We start from the raw sequence: 19643 nt of genomic DNA, 5'->3' as shown, positions 1-19643 counted from the left end.
ATGTCTTGGTAGGACATCTCAGCCGTGTCTGTGAAGTTGACTCTCCCTTCTAGGCCATCACCAACCCACTAGGTGACTTTTCTTCCTTGGGGCCTCCTTGAGTTATTGGGTCACTGAAATACATGTGGGGTGGGGAGTGGTACTCTTGGGTTGGTGGGGACGTTAATAAGCAAAGTGCTTTCTGTGAGCAGTTGATGGGCCTTACCAGATGGTAAGAAGTTTAGCTGGGAGGGGCCTCGACTTCCACATTGCTCCCTGTGCTGGCCAAGACCCATTCTGGAGAGAGCTTGAGGTCACCTGATCTAGCACCATCCAGTTGCTCTTCTGTTCCTCTCTTCTGCACCTCCAAGAGCTAGGGAGGTGCACCTCCAAGAGCTAGGGTGGGGTGAGGTAGAAAGGACTTAAGAATTCAAGTTAGAATTCAAAGTATGTGGAGGAGAAGGGAAGAGGGAAGAAATAGCCACAGATAAATATTTCAATTATCTTACTTCTCATAGAATCCCAGCCCCTCCCCCTTTTGGATGAGGCCTGTTTAAACAGAATTTTCCAGGGCCTTTAGGTTTTTAATAGTAATTCTTATACACATCTGAATTGGAGAACATTACATTGTTAATTGGAGCCACCCAATGACTCCAAAATATTGGCATATATTATTTTATTATTCCTGTCTTATTATTGATAAGGAAAATGAGGATCAATGACATTTAGATGATTTGTTCAGGATTGACTCCAAGTTGGACTTCAGGTCTTGGGTTATTTCCCTATGCTTGGTTAAAGAATTTTGAGAAAATCATGGAGATTTAAAATAACCAAGCCCCCGTGAAGAGTAGGATAATACTACTTAATTTAACAATAATACAGCATACTGTTAGGACATACCCAGAACAGTTCCACTAAGACACAGGAATGGTATATACCATTGACTTTTTGATATTCAGACTAACTTCCAGGGGCCAAATGGATGACTCAGTTATAATAATCCAAAGGGTTTGTGTACTTGTTGAAAAGTGTATAGTTAACCTCACCTTTTTACATTGAAGAATATTTTTTTTTTTAAGAGAGAGTGAGAGTGAGAGAGAGAGAGAGAGAATTTTTTTTTTTTAATATTTATTTTTTAGTTTTCGGCGGACACAACATCTTTGTTTGAATGTGGTGCTGAGGATCGAACCCGGGCCTCACGCATGCCAGGCAAGCGCGCTACCGCTTGAGCCACATCCCCAGCCCCAAGAATATTTTCTTTAATCAGATAACAAGCTCAAGAAATTCAACCTAAGACCAAATCGAAGCTATTTCTTAATTGTCTCCACTCTCCAATATGCTTGCAACTGAAATGTGAGCTTCCTATTCATAATTCCCAGTGCAAAGCGAGTATTATACATTAGCTTTCTTCTGGGGATACAGGGTAGGAAACTCATATTTAATGGGCAGAGAACTTCTCAGCCAGATTTCCTACCAGTTCCTCAGCTGTCAATCCTGTAATTCTCGACCCATTCCTTGTACACAAGTTTTTATGCCAACATGTATCAGTCTTTAAGGTTTGTCTCATTCTGTTAATTTACTGATTTTATTTTATTTTATTAATATTTATTTTTTAGTTGTAGTTGGACACAATATCTTTATTTTATTTATTTATTTTTATATGGTGCTGAGGATCGAACCCAGGGCCTCACATGTGCTAGGTGAGCGCTGTACCGCTGAGCCACCATCCCAGCCCTGTAATTTACTGATTTTAGTATCTTCTATAGTGTTGTACACAGCAGAGCTCAATAAACACGTGTTGAATAGGTAGATTTTTGTAAGAATAAATAAGACACAGGTCCAGAGTTGTCCCCTTATAAATAGGCAGAAGAATTAGATACCAATGAGAGAGCTCATTGGAGAGCTTAGTTGGGTTTTATGCCATAGAATCTTTTTCATGTTCTGTCATGGTGCCTGAAATTCTTTGGTGGGGATTTATTTCTTTTCATCCTGAAGATACTTTGATTTTTAAAAGTATTCTAGTAAAAGATGGACGTTTGGGTTCTCACAGTGTCTTGTCATATAGGTGGTCTTCTCTGGAAACACTGCAAGAATAAGTGCCTAATGAATGGCATAGACTATTGTCTGCAGGGTATGGGGAAGGGAGAATTCTGCAGCTTGGAAGGGAAGGAAGGGCCTGGGGCTGGGCTTTGAATCAAAGTTGTTTTCAGAGAGGCGAGTGGGGGTGGGGATGGGGTGGTGTCAAAGACCCCTGCTGGGAGCAGCTCTTCCAGCTTCCTCCTTACAGTTCATGTGCTGATGTATCACTGTTCATTAATGAACTTTTTTGTAGGTTTATTTTTCAGGAAAAAAACAGTTTTGTCCTAGCTGGGTTTTCCAGACCTTGGTTATAATTCTCATTGCTGTGATGGCATTTTGGTAAGAAAAACTTTGATGTTATGTTATGTCAAGTCTTCTTTTCCTTCTCATCTTTCTTTTCTCACATGTGAGCTGGGTACTGACCTAATTTACTTGGAAGACAAGGAAGGAGGGCTTAAAACTAGGCACTGACCTTCAATAGCTTAGAGTGAGGGAGCCCCCTTTAAAATTCATATTTTTAAGAAGAAAGCACTGGCTTTCTGCAATTAAATATGAGCTGAAGGATGACAGGTATTTTTTCTATTAACTGTTATGTTTTAGCAGCACGCTCTTTAGTGTGTGTCTGTGTGTTTTTCTTAGCTTTGCAAATAACTTTCTCATATGGGGAAGAAGAGTGTAGGAAATCAGCTGTAATCTACTCTCTCTGGTTACCCATGATCATTAGAACTTCTGGATTTTTCAGTGAACACAGTGAACCAAAGGGTTACCAAGATGTATAAAAAGGCAATCAGCGTGATGAAAGTATGGCCAAATCTCCTGAGCAGTTGAATCAAGTGAAAGCAGTAAGGATGACAGTGTTTGCTAAGCAAGCTGGATGGCTTTTGACCACTGTCCCTCTGCTCGGAGGTGGGAGGAATCCCTTGTTGGGATGCAGGGTGCTTGCTCAAGCCTGTCTCCAGCCTCCTGCTACTGCCCCAGTGGCCCCCTGGCCTTTGATTACTGGTCATCTTGCCTGTGTTCTCTGGGCCTTTGAATACTCCTTTTTTGTTTTTAGTCTGACTATTCACATGGTGAAAGAAAAAAAAAATGCTTTGTGAGTGTGGGAAAGGACTGGGCCTTGTCTTAGGGAAGATAACCAACCGTTCAGAGGGAAAGCAAGCAAAGGCCACAAGGTTTTTCCAGTTTCTTGATCTAAAGAAGCTTCCCAGCAGATCTCTTTGTGCCCTTTGCTCCCCACAGCATTTCACTCTCTCTCTCTCTTTTTTTTGGGGGGGTGGGGTGGGGGGGTACTGGGGATTGAACCCTGAGCCTCAAGCTTGCTAAGCATGAGCTCCACCTCCAGCTTAGCATGACTTGGTACTGCCCACTACGAAAGAGGCCCAAGAATTTGATGCTACTATACAGAATCCCCATTAAGTGCCTTTACAGGTTTCTCACTCTCCCAAGTGCTTGTCTTCTCCTGGGATTTCCAACTCAGGAACAGACACACTTACCATGGTCAGCCCAGTGGAAAGGTGATAGGAAACCTAATTAGAGTTGAAGAGACTGCTTTTAAAACATATTTGTTGGATCTTATGAATTCCAATATTGTTGACCACTAAGACCATGAGTGGGAGGTATTTGGCTTCTTGTTTCTGGCCTGTGGTGTACCTGAGAAGAGTCTGAACCAGGGTTTACCCCAAAGAAAGGAGCAGATGTCAATTTCATTCTATGACCCGGGAAAACTGCTGGCCAAGTTTGGAGAACCAGGTGTGAAGTCAAGTTGGCAAGAAGTCAATTCAGTAGACCCTGCTTCAAGAAAAGTACACAATGGAGACTGAAAAGACATCAGTAGACTTTCTTGTGTGGCTCTTGAGAATGCTGGAAATAGCCCTCAAAGAGAACCCAAAGTCTTTGGATGCGTGAGCATTGTTGGTATAGTGTCCCAGAGCCTAGACCCTTCAGGGAAGCCTTCCATTTGGATATGCAAGTTCTACTAATTGGAGGGGAAAGCACCTTTGTTATTTCGAAGTCAGTGTGGAAATGGGTGCTTAAGACATTTCTTTTCCTTTCTCTGCCCAATTTGGATGTGGAAAGACAGGCAGCAGGAAGAAGTCAAAGGTGGTCAAAGGGTTTGGCCTCCACAGCTGGCTACACCCGTGCCTCCTTCCATCTCCCTGTACTTTGAGGTAGATGGTCTTCACCAGCAGGAAGTGAACTTTGCCCTGGCTATTCCCTGCAAGGAGCCAAGGGCTGCCTCCTGCTCTTTACATGCTTCCTCTTGTAATCTTCCACTAGTGACAGCCGCATCTGAGACAGCTTGTCAGAGCTGCTCTATGGAAAAATCCATCAGTGTGGATACCCCAGGAGCCTCTGAGCGGCAGGAAGCCCGGGGCTTTTTCTCACCAGGGCAGAAAAGCCTAACTGTGCTGGTTTCCATGGTGTTTTTGTCAGCTATGGCTGCCCCTCCGCCTCGTGCCCATCTGTGTGGCCTGTAAGAGTACATCTTTGGCCAGCTGGATGTATGAGATATATATGGAAACAAATCTTTCAGATAATGCTTTTTTTTTTTCCCTCTCTTAACAGTGCTTTGATGATAGTCTCCCTTTACATACTTAGCTTGAAAGATCAAGACCAGCGTGTCCCAGATCTCCCTCCAAGGTGAGAGTTCAGATCTTATATTCCTTTGGGAGAAGGATTCTTGAAGGTCTGTCTCATTAATCCTTGCATTCTCTTCCAGCAATATCACAAACTCTCAGGAGGCAACTCTGCCACCCACAGTCTCCCCCTCAGGTAAGGTCTTTGCATTCCTCACTGTCAAACTCAGCCTGTCTCGCATGTGAAATGTCAATACAAGAAACCCGCCTTTTGGTTAACGGTTAACGTGGATGCTTCCCTCCCCTCTGCTACATGCCCAGCAGTGCTTCCTACATCACTGGCAACCACACAGACCTCCTTACAAGTACCTGAAATTACTTTCTGTGAGATCCTGCCATGCCAGGAAACTTACTGCTGCCCCATCTGGGCAATGAAGAGTCCTGTGCTGAGACAATCCCAAGAGGAGAAGAAAATCCAGCAGAGGCGAGGGGCAGGTAAATGATGTTAAAAGAGAAGCAAGGAGGGCTTCGAACTCCAGGTTTCTTCCCTGGTCAATATCTACTTGGATGTCTGTTAATGCTTCCGGATATAGTTTCGCTCTCCTGTTTGGAGTGGCAAAATCTTTCAAAATGCAAATACCCAAACTGGCAATCGTCAATAATATTGAGTTCCTTGTTCGGGGATGACATTTTGGTAGATTCAAGTCTTTATCATTTTCACCAAGTGGAAACGGTCTCGTTTGCCTGTTGCTGGCTAAGATGGTATAGTAGCCATCTTGGATGGTAGCCATGGACTGGTCTAGTCTTCATTTTCAAGGGGTTTTTGACCCTGTAAGTTCACTCCAAGTGAAATAATTATATGCAATGTGGGTTGAAATTTTGGTTCATTTAGGACTTAAAAATTGGTGTGGTATTTGGGCTCTCTGTCCAAGCAGACTATGGCAAAATATTGAGAGACTTTGGTCACTCTAATTTAGAGTTTTTAGGGCAGGCTCTAAGATAGTGAAAAACAAGGTTGGCATTCTACATTCAGAGAACCTTCTTCCTTTTACTTTTACACACAGACAGTTGTATTTCAAGTTAAAAAAAATTATAGAAACTTGATCAAGGATTATCGGTGTTATTATCTCTGTAAGATCAAGTGCAATTCTTCTAAATTTATACTAAATTATTATTTTTGAAGTCTCCCATATGCATATTAATAAATATCTAAAATAATATCAATAATAATGCTTCTAACAGTACATATTAATATGGCTTACTTATTAGGATGCTGTCAAAACAACAACACTCAAATAGTAGTGTCTCCATGTGGAAAGAATTTCTTTCTGACTCACTCTGTATTTCAAATGTGGATCAAAAGAGGGCTCTGGGTCATCATTCATTCAGGATCTAGCTGATGGAGATTCCATCTCAGTACACATTCCCACAATCTCTGTAGTAGTAAGAAAACAGGTCATGTTGTACACTGGCATTCATAGCTTCCACCCAGACACAACACACATCACTTCTACTCACACTTTATTGGCCAAAGCAAGTCATATTAGTCCTATCTAATTTGAAAATGGATGGGGAAATGAAAACCTAACTCATGCCTGAGAAGATGAACCAAAATATTTTTAGGCAGTTCTAATACCTGACACACTGAACATGGTCAGTGGATAAAGTTTTGAGGCACTAATGTAATTTCCTTTCTTTTTGATATTATTTCATATCCCTAGTCTTGGATAAATAACTCTTACAAATCACTATGACTATGGCATAAGAAGGTTTTACTCTAGTGTCATGGCAACTTGCATCAGAAAATCAATCAATCCCCTCAAACCTGCAAGACAGGTCCTGTAATTGTCCCCATTTTTTTTCCCAGTGAGGAAGCCGAGGCAGAGAGTCGTCCCCATCACCCTCAACACCTATAAGAGGCAATGCTTGTGCTGCTTTTCTCATGAAAACACTGATTTGAACAAATACATCATTACAGAATGAAGATAAGGCTTCATTTTGAAGAAAGAAATTAGTTTTAGTCGTCATCATATTTATATTTTTATATATTAAAAATAAAAAAAACTAGTACTATCACAAACATTCCTAAAGCCTCCATCCCTTGTGAAAAGTATGTGGAAACTTGTGGCTGGCAAGCTTTTTTCTCACCTTGGGTGTCCTTACCAGGGACACTTGATATCCTTTTTTTGAGAGCAGTCCTTAGAAGGGACCATCCCACCTATGAAAGATGTATGGATAGCAATGGATTCTGAATAAGGAGAGGATGTGGACTGGTCCAGTCTTCATTTTAAAGGGGTTTTTGACCCTGTAAGTTCACTTCAAGTAGCAATGGCATCAAGAGAATATTGCGAACTGAGCTTATTGACCAGATAAAGATTTGAGCTTTCCTTCCTGGGACAATGAGTGCCTGCTGATCTTGTTTCCGTATCTATGGAAATTCCTAAAGAGGGCTGGGATTGTGGCTCAGCGGTAGAGCACTCGCCAGCACAGGCAGGACCTGGGTTTGATCCTCAGCACCACATAAAAATAAAGGCATTGTGTTGTGTCCATCTACACCTAAAAAATAAATATTAAAAAATGAAATAAAATAAAATATATTATTAAAAAAAAAGAAATTCCTAAAGAAAGAAGATCTGCTCCAAGGTGCCTGGCTATATTCATCTAGACAGAACTAGCAGAATCTCTAGCTAAAAATGAAATTTAAGTTCAACTTACCAGGCTCCCTGACACACTGGGAAAATTGTTCTCTCTTCCTTTGTTCAACTGGAGAAAAAGAGAGTTGAAATGTTTGATTCACTTTCATCTTCAGGGAACCTGGAAACTTTTAAGGACTTAGAGTCACAGATGTCAGAGAGCAGATAGACCAGTGATATTCTATCTTTATGACCTTGTGGAGTCATTATTAACATGCTTTTACAATGATTTGATTGAGAAAAACATATAGGAAAAATTCAACTGTCACATCCGGCACAACAGTTTATTCAGGACTACATGAACCAGTTGATGAGAGGATTAGGAAAAAGACCAACAGACACAAGTAGAGAAAAGATCAGGGCTTGGTGGAGAGAAACTCACCATGAGCAAGCTTGGCACCTTTATTATATAGATTTAAACATCAGAAAGATTTATTATGAGAAAGCTTCTTCAAGATAAACAGAATCGAAGCTGAGGGTAGAAGCAGCCCAATTAGAACTTATCAGCTTGTGCCCATAATTCTCTACCTCCAGGCCGCAGATATTTTAGCCCAAGGTTATGAACTAGTAAAATTCCTTGGCTAGCAAGGAATTTCTCTTTGAATAGGGCATCACCACCCAACTGGGTGGTTTTGGATGGGTGCTTTTGCACCAAACAGTTCCCTAAGGGAGGTGTCCACCTTGGTCTTTGGACAGTTCAAAGACCCATAATTCATTCACTGCTCCTGACATGTAACTATATATCCAGTTAAGTATTGAACTGAATTATGTTTATTAATCCAACTACTTGACAAATTTATGGGAGAGATGTCCACAGACAATATCATAGACCTTTTATAGAATCCCTTAGGGTTTCAAAGGCCTCAGATCAGAAGAACTTTTGATTTATGTTAACTTACCCATTTTACAGCTGATAAAATGGAGGCAAAGGATCTGGCTTCAGATTCCCCAAGTTGACCATGTTTAGTTGTATATTTCAAAGAGAGTAGAAAGATTTTGATTGTTCCTGATACAAAGAAATGATACATGTTTGAGGTGGTGGATATATCATACCTTGATCAGATCATGACAAATGGTATACATGTATTGCGACATCACACTGTACTCCATAAATATGGACAATTATTATGTGTCAATTTAAAAAATTTTGAAATTCAACCAGAAATAAACAAACAGACAAAAGATTCCCCAGTAATGAGCAAGGTCAGAACTGGAATCTGGTTCCCTTATTTCCATGTCTTGGTTTGCTTCCCATTCACCAACCTACCTCCATTTATTTGGATACAAGTTGTACACGTAACTGAGATTAACTCTAGAAGATGCAGAAAGTACCTACTCTATGGTTCTAGAAAGCTCCTGCTGTGTTCTCTTCCCCTCCAAGTTTGCCTATGCCCATTGAAATGTCCCAGAAGCAGGGTATTTTGAGGGTCTGAGCAAAGGATATTTGCTCTGCTCCTGGTACTTATTTCCCCTCTTCCCATGGCACTGTATAACTGTGGGGCTCCTCAACACAAAAGAAGAGAAAGTCAGGCAACTATTATTTCCAAACCAGATGTTTCTGAAACATTAAAGACCAATTAAAAATTAAGAAACAAAAATAAAAAAGAAATTCAAGGAATAAAAAAGAACTTTAGAAAAGCTCTCAGTGGGATGCAGAGTAATATCTAACAGTTTACTGAGCCCCAAAGCACATTATCAAACTTCTCCCTGAGGAGCAAGATTACGAATAAAATAAGTGAGAAGAAATCAGCATTTTTATGACATGATGAGTTTAAGGTATTATTTTTCTTTTGGTTCTAAGTTGATTGTGGAAGTCTGTGTGAAGTCTTTCAGAAAACTTATCTTTGCCCTCTTGCCCTGGTCTTACCTCTACCACACACACTTAGTTAAAGGTTTGGGTAAGACTAGTCAGGATTTGGAAAGTATTTTATAATATTGAGCTTCTACTCTGAGGAACCAACTGAATGCAATGGATTTTATTTTAATCCATGGAATCAATAAAGACTTACATAGACAGAAGAGTTGGATATTAAAAAGCAAAGATCCTGTGGGGGAAAAAAAATCTATGGGATTCTCTAGATTGCAAGAGTTGATGAGATTTTAAAAAAAAAATCAAAAGACATCTGGAATTCATGCACATTTTATTTTTGAGACCAGAACTCTGAGAAGAGCAAATGGCCAAAAGAAAATGGCCTTCTGTGTTAAAGGACTCAGCAACTGATTGGTGGGTTCATGGACTTTTATTTTTTTTTTCTGTGGTGCTGGGAATCAAATCCGTGGCCCTGTGCATGTGAGGCAAACACTGTACCCACTGAGCTAAATCTCCAGTCCCTGACTTCTTCTTAATACGAATCTGACTTAACAGGACAAAAGAAGGATATCCAAGATGCTATATTGGAACTCAGCCATCGACAGAGTTTTATGAGGAGTACAATATCCACCTTCTACCATGGCAGAATATACTTTGGTTGAACACCATCTTAAATCTCTCGTATGCATAAGTTTCTAATTTAGTTTATGGGGAGGTCTCAGCTGCCAATTGTGAATTATATCTCCAATTTTATAATGAAAATCACTGGGAATATATGGTAAGCTCAAAGTGAATATTGCTGGAAGACATTTGTAAATTGAGAGCTATTCCTATGACTCCAGGAAGATTTATAGCTTTCCAATAACCAGCCTTTCAGAGTTGAAGAGTCTTGCTCCAGAGAAGTAACAGTTTGGAGGTGTTTTTAGAGGATTTAAAATTTATTTTCTACTTTTGAAAAACAATTTTCATAATTGTAATCTGTAATATTATCTCTTCTGAGCCTCACTGTTTTATTCCTGTTTAAAAAAATACTTTATCCTATCAGATTCTAAATTTTTAAAAAATATATATTTTTTTCAGTTGTACACAATGCCTTTATTTTTTATTTTTTATTTTTTTTTTACGTGGTGCTGAGGATCAAACCCAGGGCCTCGCATGTGCTAGGCGAGTTCTCTTCTGCTGAGCCACAACCCCAGCTCCTCTAAATTTTATTTATAGGGGGTCTCTGTCTCCAAGAACCTGAAAACACAGCTCAGTGGAAGCAAGGTGGATCTGTAGTTCTATTGCCAGAGTTTATAATGAGCCCCTTCCCTGAAAATTGAGCAGAAAAGTAGAATCCTGAGATGGTAACACTAAGGTACATGAAACCCCCCCCAGATAATCTGTATTTAATGATTTTGATTATCAACACTACTGATCAGAAACTAAATAATAAAACTAACATTAGCTTATTATTAATCAGAGAAAATTGGTTTACATAATATACACAATATGAGCAAGACCTTGTGCCAGGAGCTTCAGAGGATCAGAGTATTAATAGAGGTTCCCCATTCTGAAGTGGTCAAAAAAGGACCAAAAAAAAAAAAAAAAAAAAAAGAAAAAGTTAAGTGAAAATACTGAGATACTCTTAAGTCTAATGCACTTGAGTATAGTGACCGATACATCACTGATTGATGGCCACATGGGTGGTTCAGTAATAAATGCTACCTTATTTCACCGCATAATTGTCGCCACTGCATAAATGTTGCACCTACTTTTTCAGTCTAAAAATTGTCAGTGTATTTCCGGAAGCTGACTTGTGCGCTGGTACCAATGGTAGACCCAATTTACTCAAGTGATGATGTCAGAAAACCAAACCAAAGACAATGGTGCAGAATCTTCCGACATGGAAGATTAAGTTTTGTAAGTCCACACTTCACAGCACTGTTGTAAATTTTCTCAAATGTAATATTTTGACAACAATACAGCACATCAATAACAACTAATGTGTTAACTTTTTTTTCCTTTTTTAGACCAGAAAATTATAAAGAAATGATGTGCATTGATTTGGACTATTCAGTTTTAACATATATTCATGAGTATTCTGTGCATCCTAATCTTGCACCAAAGCCGGTTTAGTAATAAATGATTTTTAAGTAATACTGGCACAATTTTTTTTAAGCTTCACATAGTGGTTGTACCTTTTTTTGCCAAAAAGTTTGGTATAAAATCTGCGACAATTATGCAGTAAAATGTGGTATGGCATTAAAAAGGAGGGAGCTGTGAGCTACAGGGTCAACATGGGATGGTGTCTTAGTTTGCTACTGTCACATAAATTACCCTTGATTTATTTTCTCATAGTTCTAGAGGCTTGAAGTCCAAGATCTTGTCTGAGGGTCTGGTTTCTTCTGAGATCTTGCTTCTGGCCTGCAAATGGTTGCCTTCTTATTATGTCCTCTGGGCATGAGTGCCCTGGTGTCTCCCTGTTTGTCCTAATCTGCTCTTAAGGACACTAGTCAGATTGGATTAGGCCACCCTAACAGCCTCATTTAAACTTAATCACCTGTTTAAGGGCTCCATCTTCAAATAATGTCACATTTTGGGAAATGGGGTTAGAATATACGATTGGAGGAATGGGCATTTCAACTCAAAACAGAGAGAGGGTGGGAAAACATTCAACTTATAAAGACAAACTAGGGTTTACAGGGTTTATTCTCATCCTGAACAAACCCTCTAGACTGACAGATGTTTTTCCTCTTTAGAAGAAAAAAGCAATTTGTTCCCGGTAAGAGATGAGCTCATCCGCTCTGACTGGCAGAGTGACTGTAAGTTGACATTTAAATGACACTCTTTTTGGTTTGTGGGGCCAGGTAGAATCATGAGCTGTAAAAGCATTACTGGAGTGGGAAACAGGAACAAAGGCTGTAGCCCACCTGCCACACACCCATCCGCTGCACATACCCATGGAGCTAGGTTTCTGTAATCGATGCTAGCTTGACCAATAATGAGGCATTAATAATGATCACCCACCAGCAGACAAATTGTGGTTGATCTTTGTGGGTTTAAATAATTTATTTGAAGTTCTCATTTTCTTCTTTTATTCTGACTATATTTTTAGTTTTTTTTTTTTTCTGTTTTCAGAATCGAATTGTGTTTCATGTTTCATCTTCATTTTCAAAATTTGGACTTAGTAGGATTTCCATGGTCCAGAAATTCTTCTGGATCTTATGGAGGCTGTTTACTGGAGCCTGTATTTTTATAGGCTTTCTTAAAATTTACTATCCCAAAAAACAAACAAACAAATCTTGGACCCTTCTCCTCCTCCTTTTTCCATTTGAATGTAAATAGAATCCATTTATCTGGGAAACTCTTATTTTATATTCTGCAGTTTGGGGACTATGCTGGTACACAGTCCTCTTTCCCTGTACAAGAGTTTACTTTGTTTTCTTTTTCTTCTCAATTCAGGGATTGATACAACCATTACTTCTATTCAGATTATGGAAATCCAGCAAATAATAGATCATCGGTATTGCAGTAGAAGCCTTCTGTGCGGGTAGGTGAGCCTCCCCATGATGCGCTCTTTGTTTCCAGAATTTATTCAGGGCTTCAGTTTTGAGACTGGAATGAAATCTAAAGCTACATGTTGAAACCAATGTGTGCTTACATTACTCCTTAAGTGAAAACACATTGGTTACATGGTGGAGAAGGGAATCATAAAATGGTTGGTATTAGCAAATGTCAATAAATCACAGCCCCAATGATTCTAGTCTCCTGCTTTAATGGACAAGTCCAAAGCAACATGTCTAGGAAGCATCTCTGTGGCTGACTCTCTGAGGGCACATGCCACAGGGACAGAGATGCTCATTAATTTTATAAACCACAAAGATAGACATGGCTACTCATGGCTCCAGGTTATAAGTGAGCTGACATTTTTATATTTTAGTAACTAGGGCTCTCATTATTTTAATTGCTGAAAAACATACGACTTATCTTAGCTTTTCAGTAAGGAGGGAAAAAAAATCTAGATTTTGCAAAAATTATCAGCAATATCCATCTGCAGTGCCATATGCCATATCACCTGTATGGGGTGATGATACATCTAGGATATAATGCAAGCCCCTCCAGCAAGCACAAATGCAAGTTGTTGGCATTAAGAATGGGGAGTGAGGTTTTCTTAATTTGGTAAATGTTTTACTGGGCGTCTATTGGGTTTAAAGGCAAGGCCTATATTTTGAACTGGTATCACAAATCCTGTGGATTTTCAGCCTTATTTATTTTTCAACCTGATAGAATTTGGCTCTAAGTTGATGGTCCTGAGTTATAAGAATAACCTGTTTGTTGCTTTCTGATTTGTTTATGATGCATCTATTTGTATCACATTGAATTCTCACAAAAGCCCTAAGAGTTTGGTCTTATTTATACCTATTATGTAGTTTTCAGAGAACTTGAAAAAGTTTGTCTAAGATCACTCATGTAATAAGTATCAGAGATCTTAATTAATGTAGCAGGACATATTGAAGAAGAATTAGACGATACAGGCTCAAATCCTAGGACTTGGGTAAAATGTCTATTCTCTTTGCATATTCATTTCTCATCTATAAGATGAGTCTATTATCAACTGAGCTGGTTGCTGTGAAGCATGCAGATATTGGGAGGCACATAATAGGAAATGAATTCCATTCATCTAAGCTCCACAGTGGAACAAAACACTCTTCATCCCAAGACAGTTCTTCCTCTCTCTATTTTTAATACACTCATTCACTGAAAGAACACTGTTCTTAACTTGGTATAAAAGTAGCACTCTTATCTTTCTTTCTTTTTTTTTTTTTCTTGAGGTAAAGTAAAAATTATATTCAAAGTGCACAATGTGTTGTTTTAATTTGATATTTATATTCATTTAAATGGATATAATTTTGAAATGCCAGTTCTTTCAATTCCGTATATTTTTGCTTTCACATTTTTAACAACTTAGTTTAATCTAAAATGACTGAATTTTTTCCCCACTTACCTGATTTTAAGTTGTTTCTTCATATAATTCATGTAATTAAGTTGGTTATAATTCATCTTAAGTTATTTCTCCATATAATTCACAGGATGACCAGTCATAAGGAACACTTTGTTTTAGATACAAATATGCCATTTTTTTTCCTGGGATTTTTCATTATAATGTGAATTAGTGGAACTCTCCACTCCCCCAAGTATCTCTTAAACTTGGGAAGTGAGAAGAAACTTATGGATAAACAATTCTATCTTAAAATTTTCTCATTACTAAATTGTAATCAGAGCTATGATAATTGTAATAGATTCAGGTTCTAAAAGTACGTATTTTCTTTTCCTACATTTCCATATAGGTCGTTTTTATAACTCAGGACCATTGACTTAAACTCTAAGTTCTATCAGGTTAAAAAAAGAAATAAGGCTGAAAAACATATTCATTGTTTTAAAGGAAATGATTTAAGGTTAAAATTGTATTTATTATTCCCAGTCCTCCTTCCCTGAGTCTGAAGCCTTTGCCTCATTTGTTTTCTGAAATCTGTATTTCTGTAATGGGGACTGAATTTATTTCTTCTGTTTTTAATTTTGAATATTTGGTCTGGGATTTGATTTTTTTTCTTGTATGATCTAAAAAAGTATAATCTTTGTAGTATGTTTAATATTAAGATATGAACGAGATCATTCTGAAATTTGACAAGCAAGTCTCTGAAAATCAAAACATTATACCAGGTTAAACTCGATTGCCTATATTTATTATTTATTATATAATATTTCACAGTTTACATATAAATATTGAGTGGCAGAAAGCCTTTTAACATCTTTCTTGCATATTTTGATTTGTGGTTTTAATTTTTTCATATTTAGACCTGGAAATTATAATTACAATATTCCTGTTAATAAGTACACACCTACCAATGTCAAATTCTCTCTGGAAATCAAGTAAGTACATGGTGTAAAATACAAATTTGAACAGTAAGTCTGAATTTAGTTCACAATTTAATCAATAAGTTTGGAGATAGAAAGCCATCAGTCAGCATTTACTAATGATAGGTGGAGAGGTGGCAAGTGGAGGGAGGGTTTTCAGAATGAGAACTGGGAACATCCATGTCCCTCCAGGAATGTAAGGGCTATACTCACCCCTGTGCGGCAGGAGTAGCTTTAGTTCCAAGTTCATGAGCTGCAAACTTCTGCTGATTTCTCTTCAGATTGGAGTGGGAACAATGGTAATAACTTGACCCCTGAATGGGGGGGCTGCATATTTTGATGAGATCCTGGTAGCAGTGCTAATTAGTGCAGGTGCCACCCCTTTGCTCCAGGACAGGAGAGAATAAAAGAGGAGCCAGAGTTTGGAACTGGGCAGACCAGGGTTCAGATTCTGTCGCTGTCACTAATCCTATGGTCTTAGAAAAGTTACTTATTTTCTCTTAGCTACTATTTCTTCCTCCATAAAACGAGTCCTGCATTATGCCATGGCACATAGAGCTGCTGGGGGAATTAGGGTTAATACTGGTGTAGTGAGCAGCTGCCATTTGCTGAGCACAGGCTGTGTGCCAGGTACTGTACGCATTAATCCTGGGTCGTAGAATCCTCACAACAGTTCTCCCAGGATGGCATTTTTTCAGTTTATGTTTTATAGATGGGAACTCTTGATGTATGGAGATTTAAAAAAAAAATGTGCTCTAAAACACAGCTAGTATGTGGCTGGCCTGGGCTTCCAACACAGCCCTCCCTCTCCTGCCTCCCCTGGGAGAGGAGATGTGGAAGGGCATTGCCCTTTCCTGACTCATAGTACCACTCATAGCACTCAATTAATGGTAGCTTTTAATTATCTACCTTCCCTTCAAAATCACAGAACTCTAGTGTAACCTATTCTTATCTAATATTTTAAGTAATTATGGTACTTTGATTTTCAGCTCACTTCACTCAAAAATTGTGCCATGAAGAAATCATGTCTCTTGATTTTAGTCTCTCCTTTTTCCTCCTCCATGTCCCCCCAGCCCCGCTCTTTATCGTCCCTCTGTCCTCCCTACTCTGCCCCTGCTCCTACCTCAGTTATTTCCCCCTCCATCATCCTCCATGGCCCCGCTGTCTCACTTGGGCCCCACTGTGTGTCTCACTGTATGCCATCTTTCATCTGCTTTGCCCACGTGAAGAGGCTCAGTTCAGCTGCTTACCTTGGAAAGATTTGTTTCAAGCAGCCAATGTTTCATGACAGAATCCACCATCTTTCAAGGCACACAGAGAGAGAGCGAGAGAGAGCTAAATGTACTATTCTTACAAGCTAAATGTACCATTCTCTAGCATTCCTTGAATAACCTGGAATAGCATTTCCTTACTCATTTCTAGCTTTCAAGGAAGGAAATAAGATTATATGTTATAACTTCTGAAATGGCAAAAGATCACCTTGAGCCATTAAATCAGGCCTTTTGGCTTATGAACCATTTAAAAAATATGGTTCATTTTTAAAATAACACATATAACAGTCCTGCCTTATCCACCGTTTCTCATTCTACAATTTCAGTTACCCTTGGTCAACCACTGTTTTAGTCAGCTTTTTCACTGCTGTGACTAAAAGACCTGACAAGAACAATTTTAGGAGGAAAAGTTTATTTGAGGCTCATGGCTTCAGAGGTCTAAGTTCATAGTCCATTCAGAGGCAGAACATCATTGTGGAAGAGTGTGGAAGAGGAAAGAGGATTCAGACATGGCTACCATGAAGCAGAGAGAGAGTTCACTGGCCAGAAACAAAATATTTACTTTAAAGGCACACCCCCAGTGACTCACCTCCTCCAGCCACACCCCACCTGCTTTCAGTTACCACTCAGTTAATCCCTAATTCACTGATTGGGTTAAGGCTGTCATATCATTTTACCTCTAAGCCTTCTTGCATTGTCCCACACGTGAGCTTTTGGGGGATAACTCACATCCAAACCATAACAACCACAGTGAAAAACTATTCAATAGAAAATTCTATAAATAAACAATTCATAAAACTTAAACAATATATTATTATGATTATTCTATAATATTGCTACTTACTGTTGTTAATCTCTTACTATGCCTAATTTATAAATTAAGTTTGATCATATGTGTGTATGTGTAAGAAAAAAACAGTCATACATAGGGTTTGGTACTACTGTCTGTAATTTCAGGCATCTACTGAGGGGTCTTAGAACTTGTCCCCCCATGGATAAGGGAGGGGATTACTGTAAACTCAACTGAGATTATAAATTGTTCCCATTTGAGCAAAAGTATTGTTTCCAAAGAAGGATGGATCTCATCCTTTTAGTGATGATTCATGAGTCAGTCTCTAGAGAGGAACCATCCTTTCTTGCAGGGCTTCTACTCTGATAACTTTAAAACCTGGTAATTTCTCATGGGATTCACCCCCAAATCCTTACTTATGTTTGTTACTTTGTTATTTCAAATAATATCTACCTAGACCAGGAGTTGGCAGAATCTAAAATCTTAGACACTTCGGGTAAGTGTAAATTTAGCTGCAAGTGTGAAGAGAGGGGATATGTCCAAAGATTATTTAAAAATCTCTGGAAATATTAAGTTCTGAAGTGAGGCAATCTCAGTCTTGACATTAGATTTTACAAACCATCATATGGTGTTTCAGTAGTTATCTGAAGGTGGCTTGCTTTCTATAATAATGAGATGTAAGCTAGTCTATCAGTATCCCTGAGCCTTGTATAATAAAATGGCTATCGTGAACTTCAGAGGGATTTCTGAGTTACATAGCCAATGGGCCCTCTTTGTATCTAATAGGAGCTGGAAACTGCTTCTTCAATTGTCCTCTCTTTCCTTTGTGTCTTGAAGCACAACAGAGCCATTGATAGTCTTCCAGTGCAAATTCACCCTTGGAAATATATGCTTCAATAGTAAAAGGGAAACCAAAGGATTCCAAAACCAAGGAGAATTCTTCCAGGAGATGACACAGGTAATGTTTTCTGACTCCTTGACATTAGTTTGTTCCAGTGAAGGATGGTTAGAACTGTGGCCTCTGTTCCCTGCTGAGGGAGGGACACACTGAACCTCCCTCAGCTGGCTAAACCTGGTCACAGGGCTTGGCTCAGCCTTTTTGTGTCCTTTAGAAGCTACAGACTGTTTTAGTGACACCTATCTAAAGCTGTTATTGCAGACACCTCTCCTGCAGTCGCTAAGGAAATGCCTCCTTGGGCTGTGCTCCTTCTAGTGCAGTGTGGAGTGTGGTTATGAAATGGATCACTCTCATTCATTATTTAGGGATACCAGCACATTTGGAGCCTCCCTGTCGCCCCATTCTCCGACAGCGCATACCATTTCCGTGTGGCTGCACCAGTAAGCTTGCTTTTTTTCTTCTTCTTCTTCTCTTTTTAATAAGAAATTGATCCCTAAATAAATAAGTAAAATACTTCACAGTTAATTTTTACATTCATCTTTCTTTTCTCCTTTTCTGATAGGATCTGGCTGACTGTTCAACAGATCCTTTTTTTGCTGGGATATTCTTCACAGACTACTTTTTTTATTTCTATCGACTCTGCGCCTAATTTATTCAAGTTTGGGGATTTCACCAAAGAAACATGCTCAGAAATTCAGTCAACAGACACAGAGATCCCCTTGCAACTTTTTTTCGTCTTTTTCTGTGAAACGTTTCACATTTATTGCTGAAGGACTCTTTTAGGCTTTGGCTTCCAACAGTTTGGAGACATTAATGAGGAGAATAAAGTGTTTGCTGGAACCTGAGAGAGTGTGGTGTTTGATTGTGTCATGAGGCTGAAGAAAACATATCCCCGAGAAAACCGTACTGTTTTTGCATTTGAAAATACTGCTTCTGGTATTAAGGATGCTGTAAAGTCAAAATAAGCAGGTCTAGTACTACTTTGGTCTTATTGTGTTTTGAGGCTTATGGGAAAAAACAAAAAGCCATTTCAACTTGGACCTGCTAAACAGAGATTCTGGAGAATATGTGATGTGGTGGGGGTGGGAGTGAGTGGTGTCTGATGCTAAGCTCACATTGAGGCAAATGTGTGTGTGCGTGTGTGTGTGTGCTTGCAATACTAGAGTACAAATGTAGCTTGCCAATGAAATGGATTTAAGAGAAAGAGTTGCAACTCTTCTTCACAATGCTCCATGGGCCTAAACTTGCTGTGTGGGTGGGATATGCCCTCTTATGAAGATGGAGGCCCAAATACCACAGGGCCTGCTGAAACTGTTCAAACTAGCTAATCGAGCATACACTGCCTTGCTCATGCATTCCTTGGACATCACAATAAAGATTCAAACCTGCAGTTCTTCCCTCTCCCTCTGCTCCTGAAGGACCTGTGTGCTTTCCCATCTGGCCTCCTAAGATATAACATGGCCTCTCTTTTTGGAAAGGTAAGCAAAACATCTTTTGATGTCTCCTGATTTGTTGGCATTATAATACTTCCAAGCTTCTGTTCCTGTGCTCTGGTTTAGAACTTGGAAAATCAAGCTCCTCTCCCTGTACTTCAGGGAATAGGGCAGTTGAATGGCTATTCTTCCCTTATCTTACTGTTGGTCAATTTG

General features: G+C 39.1%; 1 protein-coding gene across 2 annotated transcripts in view; it reads left to right on the top strand.

Annotated features, from left to right (window-relative positions):
• Positions 1-18839, top strand: part of Myrfl (myelin regulatory factor like) — a 119434-nt gene extending 100595 nt beyond the window's left edge. The window contains exons 16-25 of one of the 2 annotated variants that reach the window (XM_048805177.1): positions 2312-2397; positions 4624-4698; positions 4778-4830; positions 4956-5129; positions 11879-11941; positions 12582-12669; positions 14976-15050; positions 17934-18054; positions 18360-18434; positions 18557-18839. In XM_048805177.1, the coding sequence (XP_048661134.1) occupies positions 2312-2397; positions 4624-4698; positions 4778-4830; positions 4956-5129; positions 11879-11941; positions 12582-12669; positions 14976-15050; positions 17934-18054; positions 18360-18434; positions 18557-18643 (897 nt within the window). In that variant the 3' untranslated portion in view covers positions 18644-18839. The remainder of the gene's footprint in view (positions 1-2311; positions 2398-4623; positions 4699-4777; positions 4831-4955; positions 5130-11878; positions 11942-12581; positions 12670-14975; positions 15051-17933; positions 18055-18359; positions 18435-18556) is intronic. The other variant, XM_048805182.1, reaches the window with a different exon arrangement.
• The last annotated feature ends 804 nt before the right edge of the window (positions 18840-19643 follow it).

Source organism: Marmota marmota, unplaced genomic scaffold, assembly GCF_001458135.2.
Source record: "Marmota marmota marmota unplaced genomic scaffold, marMar, whole genome shotgun sequence".
NCBI lineage: Eukaryota > Metazoa > Chordata > Mammalia > Rodentia > Sciuridae > Marmota > Marmota marmota.
Note: the sequence above shows the minus strand (reverse complement) of the source record. Positions and strands in the feature narration are given on the sequence as shown.